We start from the raw sequence: 20677 nt of genomic DNA on the forward strand, positions 1-20677 counted from the left end.
CCTTTTAAGATAAGACAGCTGTGGGGCGCCTGGGTGGCTCAGTCGGTTAAGCGTCCGACTTTGGCTCAGGTCATGATCTTGTGGTTTGTGAGTTCAAGCCCTGGGTCAGGATCTGCGCTGACAGCTCAGAGCCTGGAGCCTGCTTCGGATTCTGTGTCTCCCTCTCTCTCTGCCCCTCCCCCACTCATGCTCTGTCTCTCAAAAACCAATACGTGTTAATGTTTTCACAACAGGCCATGATTTGGAATGAACTGTCGACGTGAAGACACTCTCTCCACAGAGCGGCTGCAACTACCTAGGGGAAGGGGCCAGGGAACATAATCTGTGCACTCCAGCACTCCAGAAATGCACTCACTCCACAATACTTTTCTGTGCTCTGAGCTTTCCTCATAATGGGATTTCCTCTGGGGAAAAAAATACTATAACCTTTAAGACGATTCTTGGGAGGGCAGAAGAACAATTACAGAATAGTAAAGAATTCCGTCTATTAGAAGTACTTACATATCACTTGAAGGGGTGGGTTTTGGTGAGGGGCTGGGTAAATTTGCTTCCATAATATCATTAAAACTGTTGTTTCCTACATTCTTGGCCAGCTGTAACGTACAAAACACAATACAGTCACTCTTTATACTAGCTTAAGCGTTTCCTATTATTACTTTTGAGATTTCTAAATACGTATCTTTTCCCTCACTGACTCAGAATACAAACCATCCATCCATCTGGTCAGCAAATACTCAATGAGCACCTACTATGTGCAAGGTATGGAACTTTAGGGCACTGAAAATAAAGAGATGGATAAACCATGTTCCTTTCTGCAAGAGCCAAAAGACTAGAAGGGTCATTAATAAGGAAACCAGTAATTTTTACAAATACAACATGATAAATGCTAGAATAGAATAGGATATGGTCCTATTCTCACACACACACACACACACACACACACACACACACACACACACACACACTGAGATTGGACAGCAGGTTCCACATACGAATCTAGGTTAAATGACAGCAATAATTTTTCAAGCTCCATCACACCGCAATTTTAGGCTGAGCAGATTTATTCTTACTGGACAGAGAAGGATGTGGGATTCTCCTTTACATTTGGGGTACACATCAGGATGCTGCAGGAAGCATTTCGCTTCTGGGCTCAAGACCCTTCCAGGAGAATTTGTCCTGAAGGTCTTTTGGTCGTTTGGATAATTCGGGGGACAACGTATAGCTTAAGAAACACTCATGCTATCAGGTCTCTGGGGGGAAAATCTTGGGCTTATCACCTGGCAAGTATTTCAGACTTGGACTCTCCCTGTTTCTGGTTGTCAACTGGTTTAACTACCTTAAGTCAAGGTGGGAGTGACACCACCTCCACGCTAAAGAAGAATGTGTCAAGTATTAGATCGGAGCCTTTCTTCTCTAATCCTGAAGTGAGTCAGGAAGCTGAGCATTAGTATGATACTTCCTCAATCAGGGGTTCACACAACACAGACGTACCGCCATTGCTTAGCGGATGCTCAGAAAGGAAATGCTGCTGGCTGGGTGGCTAAGTGCCTCGACTTCTGGGTCCTTTTCTCCAGACAAGGCTAGTGATAAGCTAGGCTTTCAGATTTTTGAGCCCCAGGCTCACTCAGGTTCTGCCCAAGAGCATTCTGTATGAAGGGCCCTGTTTTGCTTCAAGCACCTTTACCCTTAGTAAAAAGACTCCCTCACAGTGCAGCCATGTTCAAATCATGCAAGACAGGGCTTCTGACCAGAAGGCATTATGGGAGACCCCAAGCGGGCCTCCCTTCCTTTACTTGGTGTACTTACTGCAGGGACCAGCAGAGCCTGGACCCAATGAGGGCTCCTGATCTGGGTGACTCGTGACGGGAAGGACAGATTCATTCCACGTAATGAATCTCAGCACCGTCCCTTCGCATCCTATTTCTCCTCACTAGCTGAACAAGTTCGGGGTTAAGGAGCGATGGGCTTTATGGCTGTAGCTAACAGGCCACTCTCACTTCACGGGGACTTACACAAGCTTATAAGCAGTAAAAACAGAAAGACTCTTTAGTCTTTATTTTTATGCACACAGGCCACTGGGTAAAGTGATCATGTGAGTTTAACACCTAATTCCCTTTACTGCTCTTCTAGTGAGTGAATCATATAAAAACTAATTCTGAAAGAAGGCAGCTTTGAAAAAAGCCCATCCCAGAAAAAAAGAGTCAGTTTAGTTGAAGTAATTATAGAAATGCATGATTCACCAGTTCTTCAAAAAGGAAACAGAAACAGTCAACGTTACATACCACAAGATTTACATTTTAAATATCCACGCAAATTCACTAAATGCAGGAACTGGAATTCTCTGTACTCGGCAGAAACAAAAAAAACCTCCAAAGCCACGTATTAAATATATTTACGGCAATATATATTTCCAGGCACAGGTCACTACTTACCAAGAGTTCAGAAGTTCCTAATTTGTCTAGTTCCAAAGACTGAATGCGGGAAATATGAACCCCCATTTCCCTATGGATGCCGGAACATTCTATACAGGTCAAAATGCCCAAGTTTGTTGAAAGCCAGGTGGGTTCTGTGTGGAAAGAACATTTTGAAGACAATGAAACAAACATGATACCTACTTTTAGTGTGCCAACTACAAAGGAAGGTAGAGTAAGAGTAGTGAAACTTGTGAAGAGTTAAAAGGGAAAGATTTAAAGGGAAGAAATGGATGCTTGTGGTTTAGCCTAGGGGCTAACATGAAGCTTACCAGCCTGTCAGAGAGCAAAACGGCTAAGAGACATTCTAAAGAATTTTCTTTCAACCCTAAATTGAAAACAAAATTAAGTTCTTTATTCTCGTGAAAATGTGAGGAAGCCTTGTCCTGTGAGGCACACGAAACATCCTGGGGAGAGGCACTCCCGCACCACCCGTGTCATCGTCGCCAGTGACGGACGCGGTTCCACAGGTGTGGTTAACCTCCCAGTTACGACACGCATTAACCCATCCTCCTGGTGATAAGACGACCGTAAATACTGAACGTCAGAGGCTGCTTTCACAGACCTCAGCTGTTCCTGTGATCCCTAAGGGCCCCACAACAGGGGGAATAACGGATTTCCACGTTACTAAAACTTACAGGGTTTGTGCTCTGTGGTAAGCTTCCTTCTGAGTGGTCAGTACCCGGGTACTTATGACTCCTCTGCCATATCCTTGCACACACAGCGTGAGTCACTATCACACATGCACATGAACACAGCAGAAACTGGGAGACTGGTCTCTGAGGTGCTCACGGCGTGTTGTGTAGAGGCCATTTTCATATGGAAAACAATGAGAAAGCGTATCATACGCTTGGGCGTGTCACACGTGTTTGCAACCATGTTCTGATCCCTACTAGATGGGCAAGCCTGGGAGGTAGGTCACTTAAGTTCTTGGAGTCCCCTCGTGTTCCCATCTGTAAGACGGTGATGATGCTAGTATCCTGCTCACAGAGCAGCTGTGAGCATTCAGCAAGAGAATATAAGCTAAAACACAACCAGCAGAGTCCTTATCACAATGTAAGCACTGAAGTCATGTCAGCTACCGTCAATAACTACAGAATATAGATGGTCCTTGAAAACGGAAGTTTGGAGGAAGGTGACACCCATGTGACACAGAGGTTGGGGAGGTTTCCCGGAGCGCAGAAAGGAAGGAAAGAAAGGTATAATGTGTCGGACGATTTCATTAAGTCCTCATAACAACTGAGGTTTACTGTCCCATCTTGGGACGAGGAAACTGAAGATCAGAACAGTAAAGGCACTCGGCATGAGGATGTCCACACTGTTAAGTGGCAGGCTGGTGATTCAAAACCAGGATGACGGACTCCATGTCTGGTGCTCTCTCCATAGTTCCACAGTGCTCATTTAACCAGTAGCATTTGGGCAGGTGACCATTTGGGGAGAGCAGGTGGGAGTTTTCCAGGCTAAGCAAATGGCATGCATCAAAGCGGCTCAGAATTGGGACCACTCAAGTTGGAAATACATGGTGGGCGTGTGTCTGTGCCCATGAGGAGACAAGGACTTAAATAACGAGCTCATTTTTATTCTACAGGGGGAGAAAGACTGTGTAACAAGCCGGCTCAAGTTTGGGGGCAAATACCTGACGAGCCACAATCGCAGCAGACGTCATTCCCGGGGAGCCGCTGGACGTCCTCAATGATGGCTTTCGTCAGGTCTTCCAGGCTGTTCTCTCCCGTGCTCTGCTCTCCACGGAAGGCCATGGTCAGGGCCTCTTCTTTGCTATTTGTCAATACGGAGATCCATCTGTTGTCGAAAGAAAGAGGAAGGAGACTTAAGAGCGTGGCCGCCGTCTCCTCCTTCCACTGGAAAAAATTTATTTCCGTCAAGAGCTTCCAAAAGAGAATCCGCCCACCCCCCACAGCAATACAGTGAGGAAAAATGAAAGAAATTAAACCCAAAGGGAAGAGGAAGTTAAGAGAACGCAAAGCAACATGCTGGAGAAACCGAGAGACACGAGAGGAGTGGATGAAATGTAAGATCAACACAACGGAGGGCTTGCACGGACGACACGGTACGTGCGTTTCCATCTGGACAGAATGAAGAGGGCCCTGTGTGGGGCCAACCCAATGCGAGGATGAGAAAGAACTGGTGACAAGTGGACACGAGGCAAGAAAGAGTTTTGCAAAAGGCACCTGTGCTCTGGAAGTCCACTGTCGGGGAGGAAACTTAGAAGTGAAAACGAAGGGCTATTTCATTAGCGAGAGAGGAGAGAGAGAGTGTGTGCACGAGCAGGGGAGGGGCAGAGACATGGACACAGAATCTGAGGCAGGCTCCAGGCTCTGGGCTGTCAGCACAGAGCCCGGCACGGGGCTCGAACCCACGAACCGCGAGATCATGACCTGAGCCGAAGTTGGACGCTTAACCGACTGAGACACCCAGGTGCCCCCCCAAGGGTTCATTATTAAAGCACGAAATAGCCACAGAGTGGAACAGTTAATCAGGTATTAAATTTAAAATTTTCAACTAACTTTTTAAAATTGATTTTTTTTAATGTTTATTATTTATTTTTGAGAGAGAGAAGGAAAGCACGAGCTGGGAAGGACAGACAGAGGGGGACAGAGGATCCGAAGCAGGCTCCGCACTGACAGCAGAGAGCCCAACTCAGAGTTCAAATCCACAAACTGTGAGATCATGACCTAAGCCTAAGTCAGATGCTCGACCGATTGAGAGACCCAGGCAACCCTGAAATTAATTGATTTTTATTTTATTTTTTTAGAGAGAGAGCGAGCAAAAGCCAGGGAGAGGGGCAGAGACAGAGAGATAAAGAGAGACAGAATCCCAGGCAGGCTCCACACTCAGCGCGGAAACTGCTATGGAGCTCAATCCCATGACCCCGGGATCATGACCTGAGCTGAAATCAAGAGTTGGACACTCAACCGACTGAGTCGCCTAGGTGCCCCCGATACCTTTTAAATTAAAGGATACTTTCTCTATCGTTTAGTTTCAAGTTAAAGACTAGACATCGTTTTCTGAAAAACAATTCAAAACACTGGGCTCAACAACGTGTTAATCAGCGGCACTGGGTGACTGGAGTTTGCACCGTGTCTGCAGAATCTCTGTTTTGCTTTCCTTAAGCGTCGTGATGTTCCAGTTATCTGAATTGCCAGTGTCTACTGTGTGCCGAGGACTGAGGATTTCTGAGATGTAGTCCTCCAGCAAACCTCTGCGTTGAGGGTGACAATATCTTAGAGATGAGGACGCAGAAGCCCGGAGAGGTTTAGGGGCTCACGAGGTCCTCCAGCAGAGACATGCCTGCTGACCCCCCTCCTTCCCAGGGTTCCTTTGTCACGCCACGTGTGCCTCCTCACTCAAGAGATCAGGACAAGTAAAGAAACAAAGGAGGTGGTAGTGACAAGTAGAAAATACGTATTTTAAGAGCAATGCATTTTCTGGAAGGATAATTCAAATTTGGTGGAACACACTGTGTCTCAAAGGGTCAAGAACCAAAGCAGCTATTTCCGACAATTAAAAAAATAAACTTTTTAAATTATCGTAAAGTAACAGGCATACCAAAAAGTGCAAGACAGAAAATAATGCACAGTTGTGTTCTAAGACTCTAAAGTTGCTTTGAGTTTACAGGATTAATAATGTTGGCGCTATACCAGAAGCTTTACACATTTTATCTGGAGTCTCAAAGCCTCTGAGCAAAGTCTGTGATCCCCGTCTTTACTGACAAGAAGACTGAGGTGGGTCACACCCGTGAGAATGGCTAAAATGAACAACTCAGGCAACAACAGATGCTGGTGAGGATGTGGAGAAACAGGAACCCTTTTGCACTGCTGGCGGGAACGCAAACCAGTGCAGCCACTCTGGAAAACAGTGTGGAGGTTTCTCAAAAAATTAAAAAGAGAACCACCCTACGACCCAGCAATGGCACTACTAGGTATTTACCCAAAGGATACAAAAACGCTGATTCGAAGGGCACGCCCATCCCGATGTTTACAACAGCGCTGTCAACAGTAGCCAAAGTATGGAAAGAGCCCAAATATCCATCGACTGATGAATGGATGAGGAAGATGTGGTGTATATATACATACAAGGGGATGCTACTCGGCAACTTAAAAGAATGAAATCTTGCCATTTGCAGCAATGTGGAGGGAACCAGAGTGTTTCATGCTAAGCGAAATAAGTCAATCAGAGAAATTCAGATATCATAGGATTTCACTCATATGTGGAATTTGAGAAATTCAACAGATGAACACAGGGAAAGGGAAGGCAAAATAAGATGAAAACAGAGAGGGGGGGAAAACCAGAAGAGACAGTTAAATATAGAGAACAAACTGAGGGCTGCTGGAGGGGAGGTGGGGGGGGATGGGCTAGATGGGTGATGGGCATTACGGAGGGCGCTTGTTGGGATGAGCACTGGGTTTCCTATGTAGGAGATGAATCACTGGGTTCTACTCCTGAAGCCAAGACTACACTCTCTGTTAATTAACTTGAATTTAAACAAACAAACAAACAAACAATAAACAATCCTTGTAAAAAAGAAAGAAAGAAAGAAAGAAAGAAAGAAAGAAAGAAAGAAGACTGAGGGGCTGATCAGGCTCAAGGTCAAACGGCCACTAGGGGGCGAAGGCTGGACCAGAAGTCCTCAGCCTGACTTGAAACAGACGGGGAGCTGCTTTTCTGGTGCCCACCTCCTCCCTCGGTGAGAATGCAGCTCTACGTTTAATTTCCCCGGACACTTTCCATGAGAAAGAAACTCGAGGGTGCAGCCAAACTGTTTCTATGCAGCTTGCAGGTAAATGAGGACCCAAGCCCGGGGGTGTACGCTCCCTCCGCCGTTACCTCCCTCGTCACTCAAAGCAAAGCCCCCTTCTGCCACCTCCAGCCCCAGGGAAGGCCAAGTGTGGCACCTGCCCGATGGGCTCAGCAAGCCTTTCACTGAAGGGCGTTCGGTCTCACGGGTAAGAAGCCTATACACCTCTTTGCCCAAACTGGGGACTGAATTCTCTGGAAGTCACAGAAAAAAATACGATAGTAATGGCTTGGGTTTGAGAACAAAGAAGCAGCAGATGCGTTCCCTGCCTCACATAAATCTCCCATTTGGGGGTTTGGAGAAGGGAAAAAAGGAGGAAAGAGTGAAACACGAGAAGGGGAAATAATATTCCAAGGTGGTTTTGGAATTCTGGCTAGGAAATTCTTAGTGGCACACGTGTCAGGAGTGCCCATACATGTGACCGCCTGCTGTACCTTTTCCAGCAGGAACCAGTGACACCTGTCACAGCCAGCGATGCTCACCTGCTCGCACCACCTTTCACTGCTACCTTCCAACAAAGGCCTTAACCAGGCACCTACTGTTGGTCCCATGTCTTAATAAAGGAGGGGGATGAAGTTCCCAGAAGTAAACTAAGCGATGCCACCCAAGTCAAGGCAAACGTGATGGTCTGGATTCCTCGACGCTCTCACCTTTGAGTGACCTGTAACCCGTGACCTCTCATCACACAGTGTGGTGAACTGGAAACTGCACGGGCCAGCAGGGCCAGCACTGCAATCACATTTCTACCATTTTGTTTTGAGCCCTTAAACAAGTCACTTAACCTCACTTGATTTGTTAAATCATCTGCAAAACGGGCATAATTAAGCCAACCTTGTGACTGAAAAGATGAGCGATACCGTAGGCGAGCCCCCGCTCGCCCACAGTGAGCACCTATGCTGCGGGCAAGGAGACACCCGCGGTAGGCCGAAGGACTCCCTTCCCCAACTTGCCCAGAAGACCCCTGGGCTACTGGGACTGTGACCATGGGTGCGCTGCCTTTTAGTGCCCTCGTTTTCAAAGGAGGGAGAGCAGTGTCTGCCTCCCGGGGCTGTGAGGAGTAACAGAGCCCGACACGCACGACGTGCGGGGCGATCTCAATAAATACGACCTCCGTGAGTCTGAGGGTGGAAGGCCTCCCTCCCGGCCTCTCCTGGTGTTACTTCTCGTCTAGCCGCTCTCAGCTAGCCAACCCCATGATCAGCCACATCCCTTGCTTCCTTTCTATTCCTTCCCATCGCTTCCAGGCCAGGGGAGCGTGCATCTGGAGCGCAGAGTGTCTATAACCCTCTGGCGCCGTCATGAGCTGCTCACACAGCTTTCCTCCTAGGAGGACATTGTCTCGGAGCCACACTCCCAAGAACCCAAGGGGGCGCGTGCTCCCATGTGTGCCACAGCACGCCGCCCTTCTCTTCCAGCAGAGGTCGAGTTTCTTCAGGGCAGGGGGCTCTGCCTAACTTAGTGCTATATTCTCTGTGCTTTACACAGTTTTTGGCCTGGAGCTGGCATTCAGTGAATCTTCAGATGAATGAACGGGATAAAGACTTTTCTCCTCTTCCTTAATCTTTCCTACCTTCTCTCTCAGTGCCCGCCCACCCTCCCGCCCCTTTTTGCTCTGTTTCTTCCAACTGTACATCTTTTCGACCCATTCTTTATTCTTTCTGATCCTTTATCATTTCTCCTGAAATGGGGAAAGAGTGGAATTCTTCATAGGAGGAGGGGAGCAAGGAAGGTAGAGGGAGAGAGAAAAGGAGTAAGTGTAAGGAGAAATGGGGGTGAACAGAATTCTGTGGCTCTCCAGAAATCACTAAGGAAGGAAAATAGCATTTACTGTGTGTTCCAACGGGACGGGGCTTTGAAAATGTGAATGCTACCAAAAGGTTTAACTGCCAGCTTTAACGCAAACATCCTCTCTCCCAAGCAGCTGAAGATATAATGGCCCCACACTGCTTTTTTCAGCCCTGGCAGGTGGCAGGCTACAGGAAGGAAGAGGGAATGAGGTAGCCTGGGACCAGGGAGAACATGACGAAAGGGGGTGGGGACCTGGCCGAGGCTGCATCCCTGGGTCAGGTGAGGCAGGAGCCCAACCCAGGGGCGTGTGACACCAAAGCCCGTTCCCCTCACGACACGAGGCTCCTGAGCCACGCTCACCCCCGGGAGCCACCTGCCTGTCCTGTTCCCGCAGGGCCAGGCTCTCCTGCTCCCCTCAGGTAACAGCCAAGCACCCGGCAGACTGGTTCAGCACCGGGCGACGTGCAGGCGATGTGATTAAAGGTGAGTAAGGCACGGTCCTTGCCCTGGGGAGCTCTCAGTCCGTAAAGGGCTCAGACCGAACCCGAGGCTCATCAAGGAGTGTGAGCAGGCCCAGGGGTGACGGAAGGAACAGGGCCCCTGAGTGGTGAGGCCTGAGCTGAATCCTGAAGGGAGCGTGGGAGTCCACTGAGCTCCCGGACAGAGAGCGGAGTGACAGGTGGAGAGCCACGGGTGAGACGCGAGCATGCGGAGCCACGAGGAGAGGTTCTCGGTAATAAAAAGGAGACTTCAAGGTGCGTGGTACAGGAGAGAGGTGCCTGTTCGGTTCAGGACCCCGGGCCATTATATCAGAACTACTTACGCTACATAATCCTGCTCATCCTCTGCCTGAAAGTGATACGTCCTATTATCTACAACACAAAACAGAAAAAGAGCCAGACTTTAGAAAGCAGAACACCTGCAGGTATAATGTAAATTATGAAAAGTTTCTGGAGAAAAAAACAACACCGTAAAAGTAAAATCTTAGTATAATTTGTTTTTACACCATTTTGATTTAGCAGTTACACAATCACTTTGTCGGTACTGTTTTTCTGAAGTGCAAGAGTAATACAATAAAATAACTGCAAATACCTGGTATCGGGCACTTTTTGTGAAAAAGAAAAATGGGCAGGGGGAGAGATCCCATGTGATCAAAGTGGATTTCAGTGACCAGCTGGTCAACTGGAGACTGCTGGCTGCCAGTTCAATATTTTACTTGTCATTTTAAATTTGCCTTTTACGGTTTCTTTTTTTAAAAAAAAAATCGTTTTCTTCAATGATCCATAACTCACAGGGCAGCCCCTACAAGTAGGCATACATTGACCCAGGTTGCTCTCTGGCTGAATCAGGCTTCAGGGAGGTAGGGCTTCAACCCTGCTCGAGAGGCACCTTCAAGCTGCTACCCGGGTAAGGAGGGAACAGCCTAACCTGGACAGTTTGGGCAGGCGTATGCAATGGACACTCTTTCTTAAAATGCAGGATTTGCTAGACTGCTTCAGCATAGGTCCAACTAACCTTTCTGTACTAACCAGTCACTTGCTTCGTGACTGCTCCAGGTCAAGTACTCACACCCTGTATCTCCTTCCAGGTCAAGTACTCACACCCTGTATCTCCTTGAGAGAGAGACAGAGAATGTGTTTGTCCAAGAACACGCCATGCGTAGTTGAGCCCAAGAACCCTGGCTGAGAAATCTTGCTTTACTGCTGTGTGACCTTGGGTAAATCACTGAATGTCTCTGAGCCTCAGTTTTCTCTTCTATAAAACAGGAAATTAATAGAGCTTTTGTGAGGATCAGCCATAATGTTTATAAAGCCCCTGGCACATACCAGATGTTCGGTAATGGATGACTATTATTAATAAGCTACAGGCTCTCAAGTCTAGGATTTCTTGGCTTTTTGGGGTCATAACTCCCACTTTTCATATTTCTTTCTCCTCAATAGTCTGAGAAATTTCTTGGTCCTAAAAATCATGGGGACTCTGAACTTTAATAGATGCTGCATAATCCAGCTTGGATCTAAAGGGTCTCACGACGGATTGAGCCTTTTGGGTTGAAACTGTTTTGGGGCTTCTATTCACACAACTCCATCAGAGGATTTCAAGGGGGCAGATAAGTATTTCTGTGCTGTGCACACAGATTGTGCACTTGAGCTGGTGGACAGCCCCACAGGGCTCTAGAGAGAAGGGAGAATACTGAAGGTTAATATGTAGGATTTCATAATACTGGTGAGTCACTATCGGTCCTACTGTCCTCTTCCCTTATAAAGAGGTGTCCCTTCAGTGACCACGGGGGTCCGTCAGTGCAACCATGGGACCAGGGTTAAGCACAGGGAGCTGGTCTAGAGGAAAACAATCTTACCCCACTCTCTGCAAACCATGAAGATACAGGCCATAGCTTGGGGGATGGGAGGGTCTTTATGAGCCCTCATCACTGGGAAAAGCATACTTCGACCCATGGAGTGAGAGAGTGATGGCATGCAGTGTCGTCCATTTGGGAGGTTGAAAGGCAATTTTTCTTGGAAGCAAGATGATTTTTAAGAGTCCTGTTTTGCAGGGACAGAACTCTGGGCAGGTCCGCTGTAGGGTTATAGGGGCACACCTGCACTCCCAAGCCTATGCCAGAGATTTTTCTGTTTTGTTTTTTTTTTGTTTTTTTTTTTTTAACGTTTATTTATTTTGAGACAGAGAGAGAGAGTGAGAGCAAAGGGAGAGGCAGAGAGAGAGAGGAGAGAAAATCCCAAGCAGGCTCTGTGCCGTCAGCACATCAGTGCACAGTCCAACTCAGGGCTCGATCTCACGCACCGTGAGATCATGACCTGAGCTGAGATCAAGAGTTGGACGCTTAACCAACCGAGCCACCCAGGCGCCCCATGCCAGAGATTCTTAACCACAGGTACACATCAGAATCACCTGGGACTTCTTAAAAATATTTATGTCTGGGCTTCACAGCAAAGACTGTGATTCAGCAGATCTAGGAGAGAAATAGGAATGCACTTAGAAGAATCTCTCCAAGCGCATAAAACTGTGGGCTCATGGTCAAGAACTGGTCTAGTTTAACGTACAGATCTCGATATGAATCCACTGGGGGTCAGATCTGACCCTGTTATGCCTCCCCCCGCCACCACCACCCCCCCCGCCCCCCCGCGGGTGGGCTCAGTGTCAATGTAGCAACGTGCCCGTGCAGGAGCGCCAGGGGCCCTGCCTGGGAAAGATGCTGTTTGCACGCCCGGAGATGGAGATGTATGTCAGAAGCCACACACACCGACCCGGAGAGAAAAAGGACTCACGTGATATCAGGTCAAAAGACTTCTTGTCCTCGGCGTTTGGTTTCACTTGGCAGGTGAGGAGGTTCAGCTTAGCGGGTTGCCTGTTAGACTAGAACAAGAAGTGAGGAAGTTACATGTTGCATTATCTTCCCACCTGCAGGGTCCACGGCCTGCGGGGCAGACGGGCAGCTTCATGCAGCGCGTGTGGTGAAGTTTTATTTACCCCGTTAGAATTGTGAGTCTCGTTAAAGAAGGACAAAGATCTTAGGTGGCCTGACAAATGTCTTTGCAATGTACATGCATATCCTGGTGATTAATCAGAATGGAACCAGGATCATCCGCCTCCCTTTCAATGAAGAGTGGGCACGCTCCATGGAAATGCACCTTTCTGAACTTACACGTACCCGAGCACGAACAGTCGGCACTCTCCGTACTGTATCTTACTGTGAAATGCAGAGGACTCCAAATGACCCCAGGAATCAGTCATCCCAAACCTGATGTCTCAGGTACCCACACATTTTGGTTGCAATGCAAAATTTAGTACTTCTCTCAAAAGCGCAAAGACAATTGACCTGTGAGACACTGCTTAACGAGACATTGTTTAATGAGCTCCAAAATCTTGGAGAGAGGGAAAATATAGTAAGGATTTCATATCATTTGTCAGCAAATCTCTTGGTCACACACATCATTCATTCAGGCCCTGCAGTATTTAGAGAGTCATCCTAATTTAGGCTTTGCCTACATGGAGTCTTGTTACAGAATCACCCTGGTCAAAACTCATTCTTGCCCTCCTGTATTTGTCCAAGGTCACATGTTGGCCAACGGCTGATGCCAGATGTCTGCTTCCTGCAGGAGCTGACCAAGGAGGGAAGTGTCTGAGAGCCCCCAGGTTGGGCTTTGCTCGAACACAAGCCTGCTGAAGTAAACAATGGAACTCTAGTCCTGTATACCTGCCTCCATTCTTGCGATCTGAAATCCCCACACCAGGACCATTTACACCCAAGGAACTTGAGTTTTTGGGGAAAACGGAGCGGGAGAGGATAGGAAAAGGTCACACGTCAGTGACCCAATCGAAGCCCCGAACAACAGAGATGGCACATGATTAAGACAATTTCAATGACACATTACCTCTCTCATTCTTGACAGTGGACACTGGACAAGTAATTTGTTTACCTTCCTGAGCTCACTGAACAATTTGTGAGATTCTCCTTCCCCTGTGATTTCAATGAGTTTAGACACAGAAATTAATGCCACTTGTCCTAAAAGATCTGTTCCAAAAGGAAGCTGTCTGGGGGAGGAAGTGACAGACCCCGAGGGACTTCATGTTGCCTGCATGTAAATCTGACTCAGGCGTGGAAACCAGCAGTGAAGTCCTTCGCAGGATGGTTCTGCCTAAGAGGAAACAGCACTTGGGAAAGGGTTCCCGCACTACAGAACTGGTTGCCAAACTCAGGATGGGGAGGCGGGGGTTTGTAGGCCTGCAAATTTTTCTTAGAATGCACCTGGCTTGTGGGTTGCTCAAGGCCTCAGCCTCCAAATCCTCGGCTGCAGCCACGCCCAGGCCCAGCCCAACTGCGGAGGGAACTGTCGGTCCCACATCTCATCCTTCTGGATGTTGGCGAGATGGCTGGAGTCCCACATGAATGACGATCACATGTGACAGCCTGAACAGGTAGCGATCCCAGTTCACTGTGAGAGTCTCCATAGAATACTGGGTTCCAATTTGGCATCCACATTTAAAGGATGGAGAAAAGCTTAGGAAAGACCAGGAGATGATTAAAGGAGTGGAAAATGGGCACTTTGAAGATCGGTTAAAGGCACTATTTAGTCCCAAGGAAAGAAGGCTGGGGAGGGATTTAATAACCATCCTCAAGAACATGAAAGCTTGTTATGGGGGAAGGCTGAACAGCTGTTTTCCATTTGCACGAACGAAGAAGAAATATACTCAAATTGTAGAAGATCTGAGCCAGACATAAGGAAGAACTTCCCAAGCTTAAGATGATTATGTATAATAAGAGGTTTCAGGTTTCTTACCCTAAAGTTGAGAAATCTCTTGGAAACATTTAAGATTTTTTAAAGCTTCTGTTTTCTGTTTTTGAGACAGAGAGAGCGACAGAGCGAGAGGGAGCACGTGCAAGTGCTCACAAGCAGGGGCAGAGAGAAGGAGAGACAGAATACCAAGCAGGCTCCACGCCATCAGCACACAGCCCGATGTGGGGCTCGAACTCACAAACCAGGAGATCATGGCCTGAGCTGAGGTCAAGAGCTGGACGCTTAAATGACTGTGCCACCCAGGCACCCCCAAAATTTAAAACTTTTTAAGACACCATTCACATATGAATGTAGCAGAGAATTCTCTGTAGCAGACAGTGTAGATGATTTTCTCTCCCCAAATCTATGTTACTCCAGTATTTGTGAACAACCTGACCAACAGATACAATCAAGTAACAGATACATTTTCAGAAGGAAAAAAAGTAACATTAACTGGATTCAGAAAAGTTAAACATGCCATTCACCTCTCATTTCTAAGCATGGACCACCTCCAAGTTCACTACCAGAAAGCTCCTGATGATAAGCGTTCTATACAGTGTAAGTCCTTCCATGGTTGGCCCACAACTCCAGTGATGATGGCGTATGGTATTTATTCCCTCGGAATTCTGTCAAGTCTACTGCACTGACACTTGTCACATCAGCACGCACTTCATTTGACACAGGTCCATCTTGCTCACATAAAGGGTTCTTCCCCTAAATGCCAGTGAGACATCTGACAAATGACCTATTACTCCAAATGTGAGTTTGAGGATCAAAGAACACAATTTTTCACTGGTGAAGCAGTCAACATAGCCAGTACTGAGCCCCCAAATACCAGAGCAGAGTGGTATGCTCAGCCAAAGTCCGCAGACCAAGGCCCTAGAAGGCTCAGGAATCAGTAGGGTAATCCACATTTGTATAACTTTCCACAGTAGAAATCCACATTTGTATAACTTTCCAAAATTTCAAAGCACTTTCTCGACATTAGTACTAATTTATAGGTATATTGATTAAAGAAGGTATAATCTTGCTGGCATTTTGGCAGACTAAAATCAAAGACTAAATGACTTGCCCTGGGCTACATCACTGGGTACAGTTTAGGAAATGCTTTCATATTGTTTAAGGAAAGAAAAACTCAGAGCGAAGAAAGCATGTACTTATCGAGTCCTTACTGGTGAGGATTCCTACCAACCTCAGAATAAACACCACAGTCTGTACCTCAACTCCAATACTGCCTCCTGGCTCCTTTGGACCAGCTCCTGCCACCTTGCCTGCGGCTCCCTCTGCTGGGCGGTGAGGGCACTGGCCTCCCTCCCGTGATGCACACACCCTGTGGCCCTCCCAGATCTCCAGGCTCTGTCCTTCCCTCCAGGGCTCTCAAAATCAGCACTTCCTCAGAGGCGGCTTTCCTGGCCTGACGACCCTCCAGCGACTTTCCATCCCCTTTACACCTGCTCTATCATCTTCCTGTCTCTGATTACTCCTTATTTCCTTCTTTCTTCCCACTGAGGGCACACATGTTTCTATTTTGTTCACTAAAATGTGCCTGGCATACAGCAGGCACTCAATAAGCGTTTACGAAATGAATGAAAGCATTCCAGTTGCCTTACCTACACTATCTCGTGTACTCCCACCTGTGAGGGAAGCCACTAGTTTCTTATACTAAGTAACATGAAGAAACGGAGGCACAGAGACGTTAACTCATGTTCCTAAAATCTCCCGGTAAGGAGACAGCAGAGCCTGGAGCTGAACCCTGGTCTGAGGGGACTAAAGCCCCGCTCTTCCTCCCGGCTCCACCAAGCAGCACAGGCCTGGAAAGACGCGACGCGGAATCGCTCAGGAAAGGGTAGAAGCCCCAGTGCACGACGGAACGTCTCCTTCTAAGAAGAGTAAGGGCTAGAAACAAACATGAGCGAGGGTGCCCAAGGTTCACTTTTACTTTGGTATCTTCTCAGGTCATCGGATTCTCCCCCGGTTACTTTCGCAACTGAGGAGAAATTTTAGAAGCCTATTTGATACACCTGTTCACTTACTTGGCCCAACAGTTATTAAGCCTCTGCAACATCCCAAGCACCCGAGAACACTCGGTCTGCGCCATCAAGCAGCTACGGGAAACGGACCGAGGCACGGATCTGGAATGTGTGAGGAGCCTGGGAGCGCGGGTGGGGTGGGAGGGCTGAGTGGGGAGTCCTCCAGAGAGGCAGCCTCAGCCCTGGCGAGGGCCCAGAGAGGCAATCTGAACAGGGGTGGGGTGGGGGAGGGGGGACAGTGAGGAGCAGGTGCAGGCAGTGGGGGGTTAAGAGGAGACCAAGGCAGAAGTGATGCCCCCTGGGGAGGTCGGGGGGAGAACTGCATTGGCGCTAAGGAGCTCACATCCGCGCCTCTGTGGCTCGGACAGTCTCCGGAAGGGAGTCATTCCAACAGTGGGCACTTAAGTTTGTATGCAGGGGCGTGGCTGGAGGAGGAAGCCGAGAAGGTAAGATGGACGAGTGATGATGGGGGCTGGAAGCAAAGCTACAGTCATGGTACTAAGGGCTGGGGACTCAACATACAGCTGAAGAGAGAGGCTTTTAACTAATTATTCTAGAAGTTACCTCTATAGGGTATGTGTTCTCACTCAGCCCAGGCGTCTGGGTGGTGAGTGGAGGGCAGGACGCACTGTCCTTGCGGGGGGGAAGGGGGAGGGTCTGCTGCTGAGCAGGGACTTTGAAAAGCTACACGTGCTTCTGTTCCAAACATCGGCCTGACATGTGTCAAAACTGAAGACTTTGTGGCTCTGTTCCCTGAGACTCTGAGGCTTGTCCTGCAGATTTCACTTTTCATTACAAGAATGACATAAACTGGGGACACAGTGCGAAGAAGAAACTGAATGTTACCTGTTAATCTCACTTTCACACCCCGAGATGATCGTTGTTAATACACTGACTTTAACAAAACGTGTGGGTGTGTGTGTGAGAGAGAGAGAGCTAGAGAGAGAGGTGTCTGTTTTTAAAAAATCATGGGTTCGTTCAAGTTGTGGATACCGTTTTTGCAAAGTGCTTTTTTCCCCAATTAACAGTTTACACAGATGTGTTCGTTTTATACATACACGCGGACCGGCAAACCCACCCTTGAATGTTTCCCTTTTGGAAATACTCCAAACTGGGGAAGCTCTGCACATGTTCCATGAGCAGAAGTGATGAAGATATTCTCCCCGTGACAGAATGCACTGCCACTCAAAACGGAAAATGGCTGCTCAGCCAGGAAGCCTGTCAGCAACGTAAGCAGAAAGGGAAGGAGTCGATTCCCATGAACGTTTCTGCGTCTCCGGGAAGAAAACAAACACCACACGTTGGTCCTTAGCTTCGTGTGCGCCACGGGGAAATGTTTGCGCTGGAAGTGCGAAGCTGTTCGCGCGGGCATACTTCTCGGCTAGCAGCCAACAGCTGCTGCTGGAATCAGTATCCAGAAACGAACTTCTTTCCCTCCATCATCCTGTTGACTTGCTCTGCTTTGCAAACCAGAACTGAGTATCAGCCACTCCTTGGGGGGAATAAGCCTGACCCCACCAGGCTGAGGCTGTTGCGTGAAAAGAGGTAAAATAAGAGAGCTCTCTTCACTTTCTGTGCCTGGTAACGGAGCTGTTCCGACCATTATGGCCATTGCCAACTTTTTGCTCCATAAACATTTAGACACCTACTCTGCCCTAGAGGGACACATATGCTTGGCACGCAATGAATAACCACAATAACCTCTGGCAAGACATTAGGTACACAATGAACACCTACACTGCAGAGAGATCTGATCTCTAAAATTTTAGTACATCAAAACTGCTTTTTTGAAAGTATTTTGGCTCACTTGGGGCAAGGTAACAGCCTTCATTCACTGGGCACCTACACTGCTAGGTATTTTTAGAAATTGTGTTATTTAATTCTTGCGATAACCCTAATAACTAGGCCCTGCTACTGTACCCATTTTACAGATGAGGAAACAGACGGTCAGGAAGGCAAAAAATAAAATATTTCAGAGAAAGGAAAAAGCAAAGCTGAGATTTGAACAAATTCCTTCCCAGAGCTTTTTTCATTTATCACACGGTTTCCTTGTCAAGCCAAGCCCTTGGGACGTTTGCAGAGTAAATGAGAACACGTTTCCTGCTTTTTCTTTTCTGGTTCTTCCTACCCTGGAACGGTCAGTTCCCTCATTTCCCTCAAAACCACTTAGTGTATCTGTTGAGAAATCCCACCCATTCCTGACGTGTTCCATGTTCCAAAATTACCATCTTGTGGCTACAATGAAAGCTCTCCACCCCTTTAGTGGTCCTTCTGATAGACAGCTTAGGGAAGGAGGAGGTGATCATCTCACTGAAGTAATTCCTCCTAGAATCTGTATCGACTACGGATTCCTTCAACCCTCCCAACCACTTAAACCTTGGTGCTCACTTCCGGCTGGCAGAATGTTATGTGTGAGGAAGATATGTTTGAATATGAAGATGTTCTTGAAAATCTCTTACTGCAGTAAGGAACCTGATGGTCTATTGTGCTGTTAGGGCTGAGAATCCCTGGATTCAGTGGGCCAAAAGCTGCTGCCTCTTCCAATCACCTCCAACGGCTCATTCAGATGCAAGCCACAGGAATTTGCATCTGAAATAAACTCCATGCTGTCGCCGCTAACCTATAACCTTGGGATTGAAATACAGTAAAAATTCCTATTCAGTGTATTAGAAGCATAAACGACCTGTAAAACATAACCAGACAGACTTCTAAACATATGTTTCATGCAACTTGAACTTGGGAAGTCCTCGGATAAACATCTTCGGTTCTGCATTTGCAATGTGGCGGAAGCCCAGAAAGATATTCCACAGACACCCCGAGTTTCAGAGATGGTGCTGCTATTTTATACGTCCACATACCACTATCTGCACTGGAACAGCTGTTTCTTCTGCGGGTGACCATGACTATTAAGACTCAGCACCAGGGGTGCCTGGGTGGCTCAGTCGGTTAAGCTTCTGAGTCTTGGTTTCGGCTCAGGTTGTGATCTCGCGTTTCGTGGGATCGAGCCCCGTGTCAGGCTCTGTGCTGACAGTGTGAAGCGTGCTTGGGATTCTCTCTTCTCCCTTTCTCTGGCCCTCCTCCTCTCACACGCTCGCTCTGTCTCTCAAAATAAATAACTAAATTTAAAAAGAATTCAACAGTGCTGGTGGAACGAGAGGCTACATTTTGAACTTAATTTATGAGAGTCAGCTCCGGTCTGTAAAGAAAAGGGAAGGGGTTGAGGGTGCCAGGTCACAAGGGCAGTGGGGTGAGAGCGGGCTGCTCAGGGGAAGAAAAATGGCACCACCTGAAGCGGATGGAGGGGACACAGAATCATCAGTCAAAAGGGGGAGAGAAAAATTCCAAAAGAGGATTAAAATAGTGAGTGGTTCAAGATGTTGTTACACACTTTTTAATGGTTCTTGCTTAACTGGAACTTCTGCATCAACTGTAGTTTTTAAGTTTGTTCTCGAATGCTCTTTTTGTTAGTACCTGAACATATAGATAGCAACACCTTTCAAAGAATGTGTTATTTAAGCCTCCAAAAGACTCTTCAGAGAGGGTAGGGAAAGCGGTGCCACTCCACTGGCTCATCTCGGGTTCCCTGAACGCGCTTCCTGGCCTCAGGACTGTGGACTGCCCTCTTCCCTCTGCTGGGACTGCTCCTCCCTAGTTTCACCACTAACTGCTCAGAAAAGCCTTCCCTGGCCACACGAAGGCAGCTCCCCTTCATTTTCTACCCCAGCATGCTGCTCACTTCTTAGCGCTCTGAGCCCTGGGTCACTGCAAGCTCCGAGAGGGCGCGGCCGGCCAGTTCATCCTCGGTCCTCTAGCATCCGGCCCAATGGCTGCTTGGAATCAGCGAAACAGTTTAATGAGCCAAACGTTCCCATTCTACAATGGAGAAAATGGAGGCTCCAAAGGCTTATGTCACGTATCCAAGGTCCTACGGATTGTCCAGGGGTTTGAGGCCGGGTCTCACGGGCTCCTAAGTTTGTCCTTTGACAAGTCGTTGTTGCTTCTAATCTCTTGGAGAAAGGAAAATACTCTCTTCTTGTGGTGGGGACAATATATGGAATCTGGTGGAATCCAGCATAGCCTCAGGAGGCCATAAGGGCAGACCACAGAGACCTGTTGTTAAATCCGCAGCAAGGAAGGGGGCGGGCGATCTGCTGTGCAGGCTGCCTTGTGCCTCCTGATGGCCTTCTGGTGCACCTGCCAACCCCCTGGCAGCCGAACGAACGCAGCCCCTTCGGGCTCTGGAGTGGACTGATAAACAACAGTCCCTGGGAACTGTCT

At 47.8% G+C, this 20677-nt stretch overlaps 1 protein-coding gene across 5 annotated transcripts in view; it reads right to left on the bottom strand.

The window, feature by feature from the left end:
* ASAP1 (ArfGAP with SH3 domain, ankyrin repeat and PH domain 1) overlaps positions 1-20677 on the bottom strand; it is a 347294-nt gene that overhangs the window by 42105 nt on the left and 284512 nt on the right. For all 5 annotated transcript variants that reach the window (XM_047842304.1, XM_047842303.1, XM_047842305.1 and 2 more), the window contains 5 exons: positions 12360-12447; positions 9899-9947; positions 4108-4271; positions 2433-2566; positions 502-593 (listed from right to left, as the gene is read on the bottom strand). In XM_047842304.1, coding sequence (XP_047698260.1) covers positions 502-593; positions 2433-2566; positions 4108-4271; positions 9899-9947; positions 12360-12447 — 527 coding nt within the window. The remainder of the gene's footprint in view (positions 1-501; positions 594-2432; positions 2567-4107; positions 4272-9898; positions 9948-12359; positions 12448-20677) is intronic.

This window comes from Prionailurus viverrinus, chromosome F2, assembly GCF_022837055.1.
Source record: "Prionailurus viverrinus isolate Anna chromosome F2, UM_Priviv_1.0, whole genome shotgun sequence".
Classification (NCBI taxonomy): domain Eukaryota; kingdom Metazoa; phylum Chordata; class Mammalia; order Carnivora; family Felidae; genus Prionailurus; species Prionailurus viverrinus.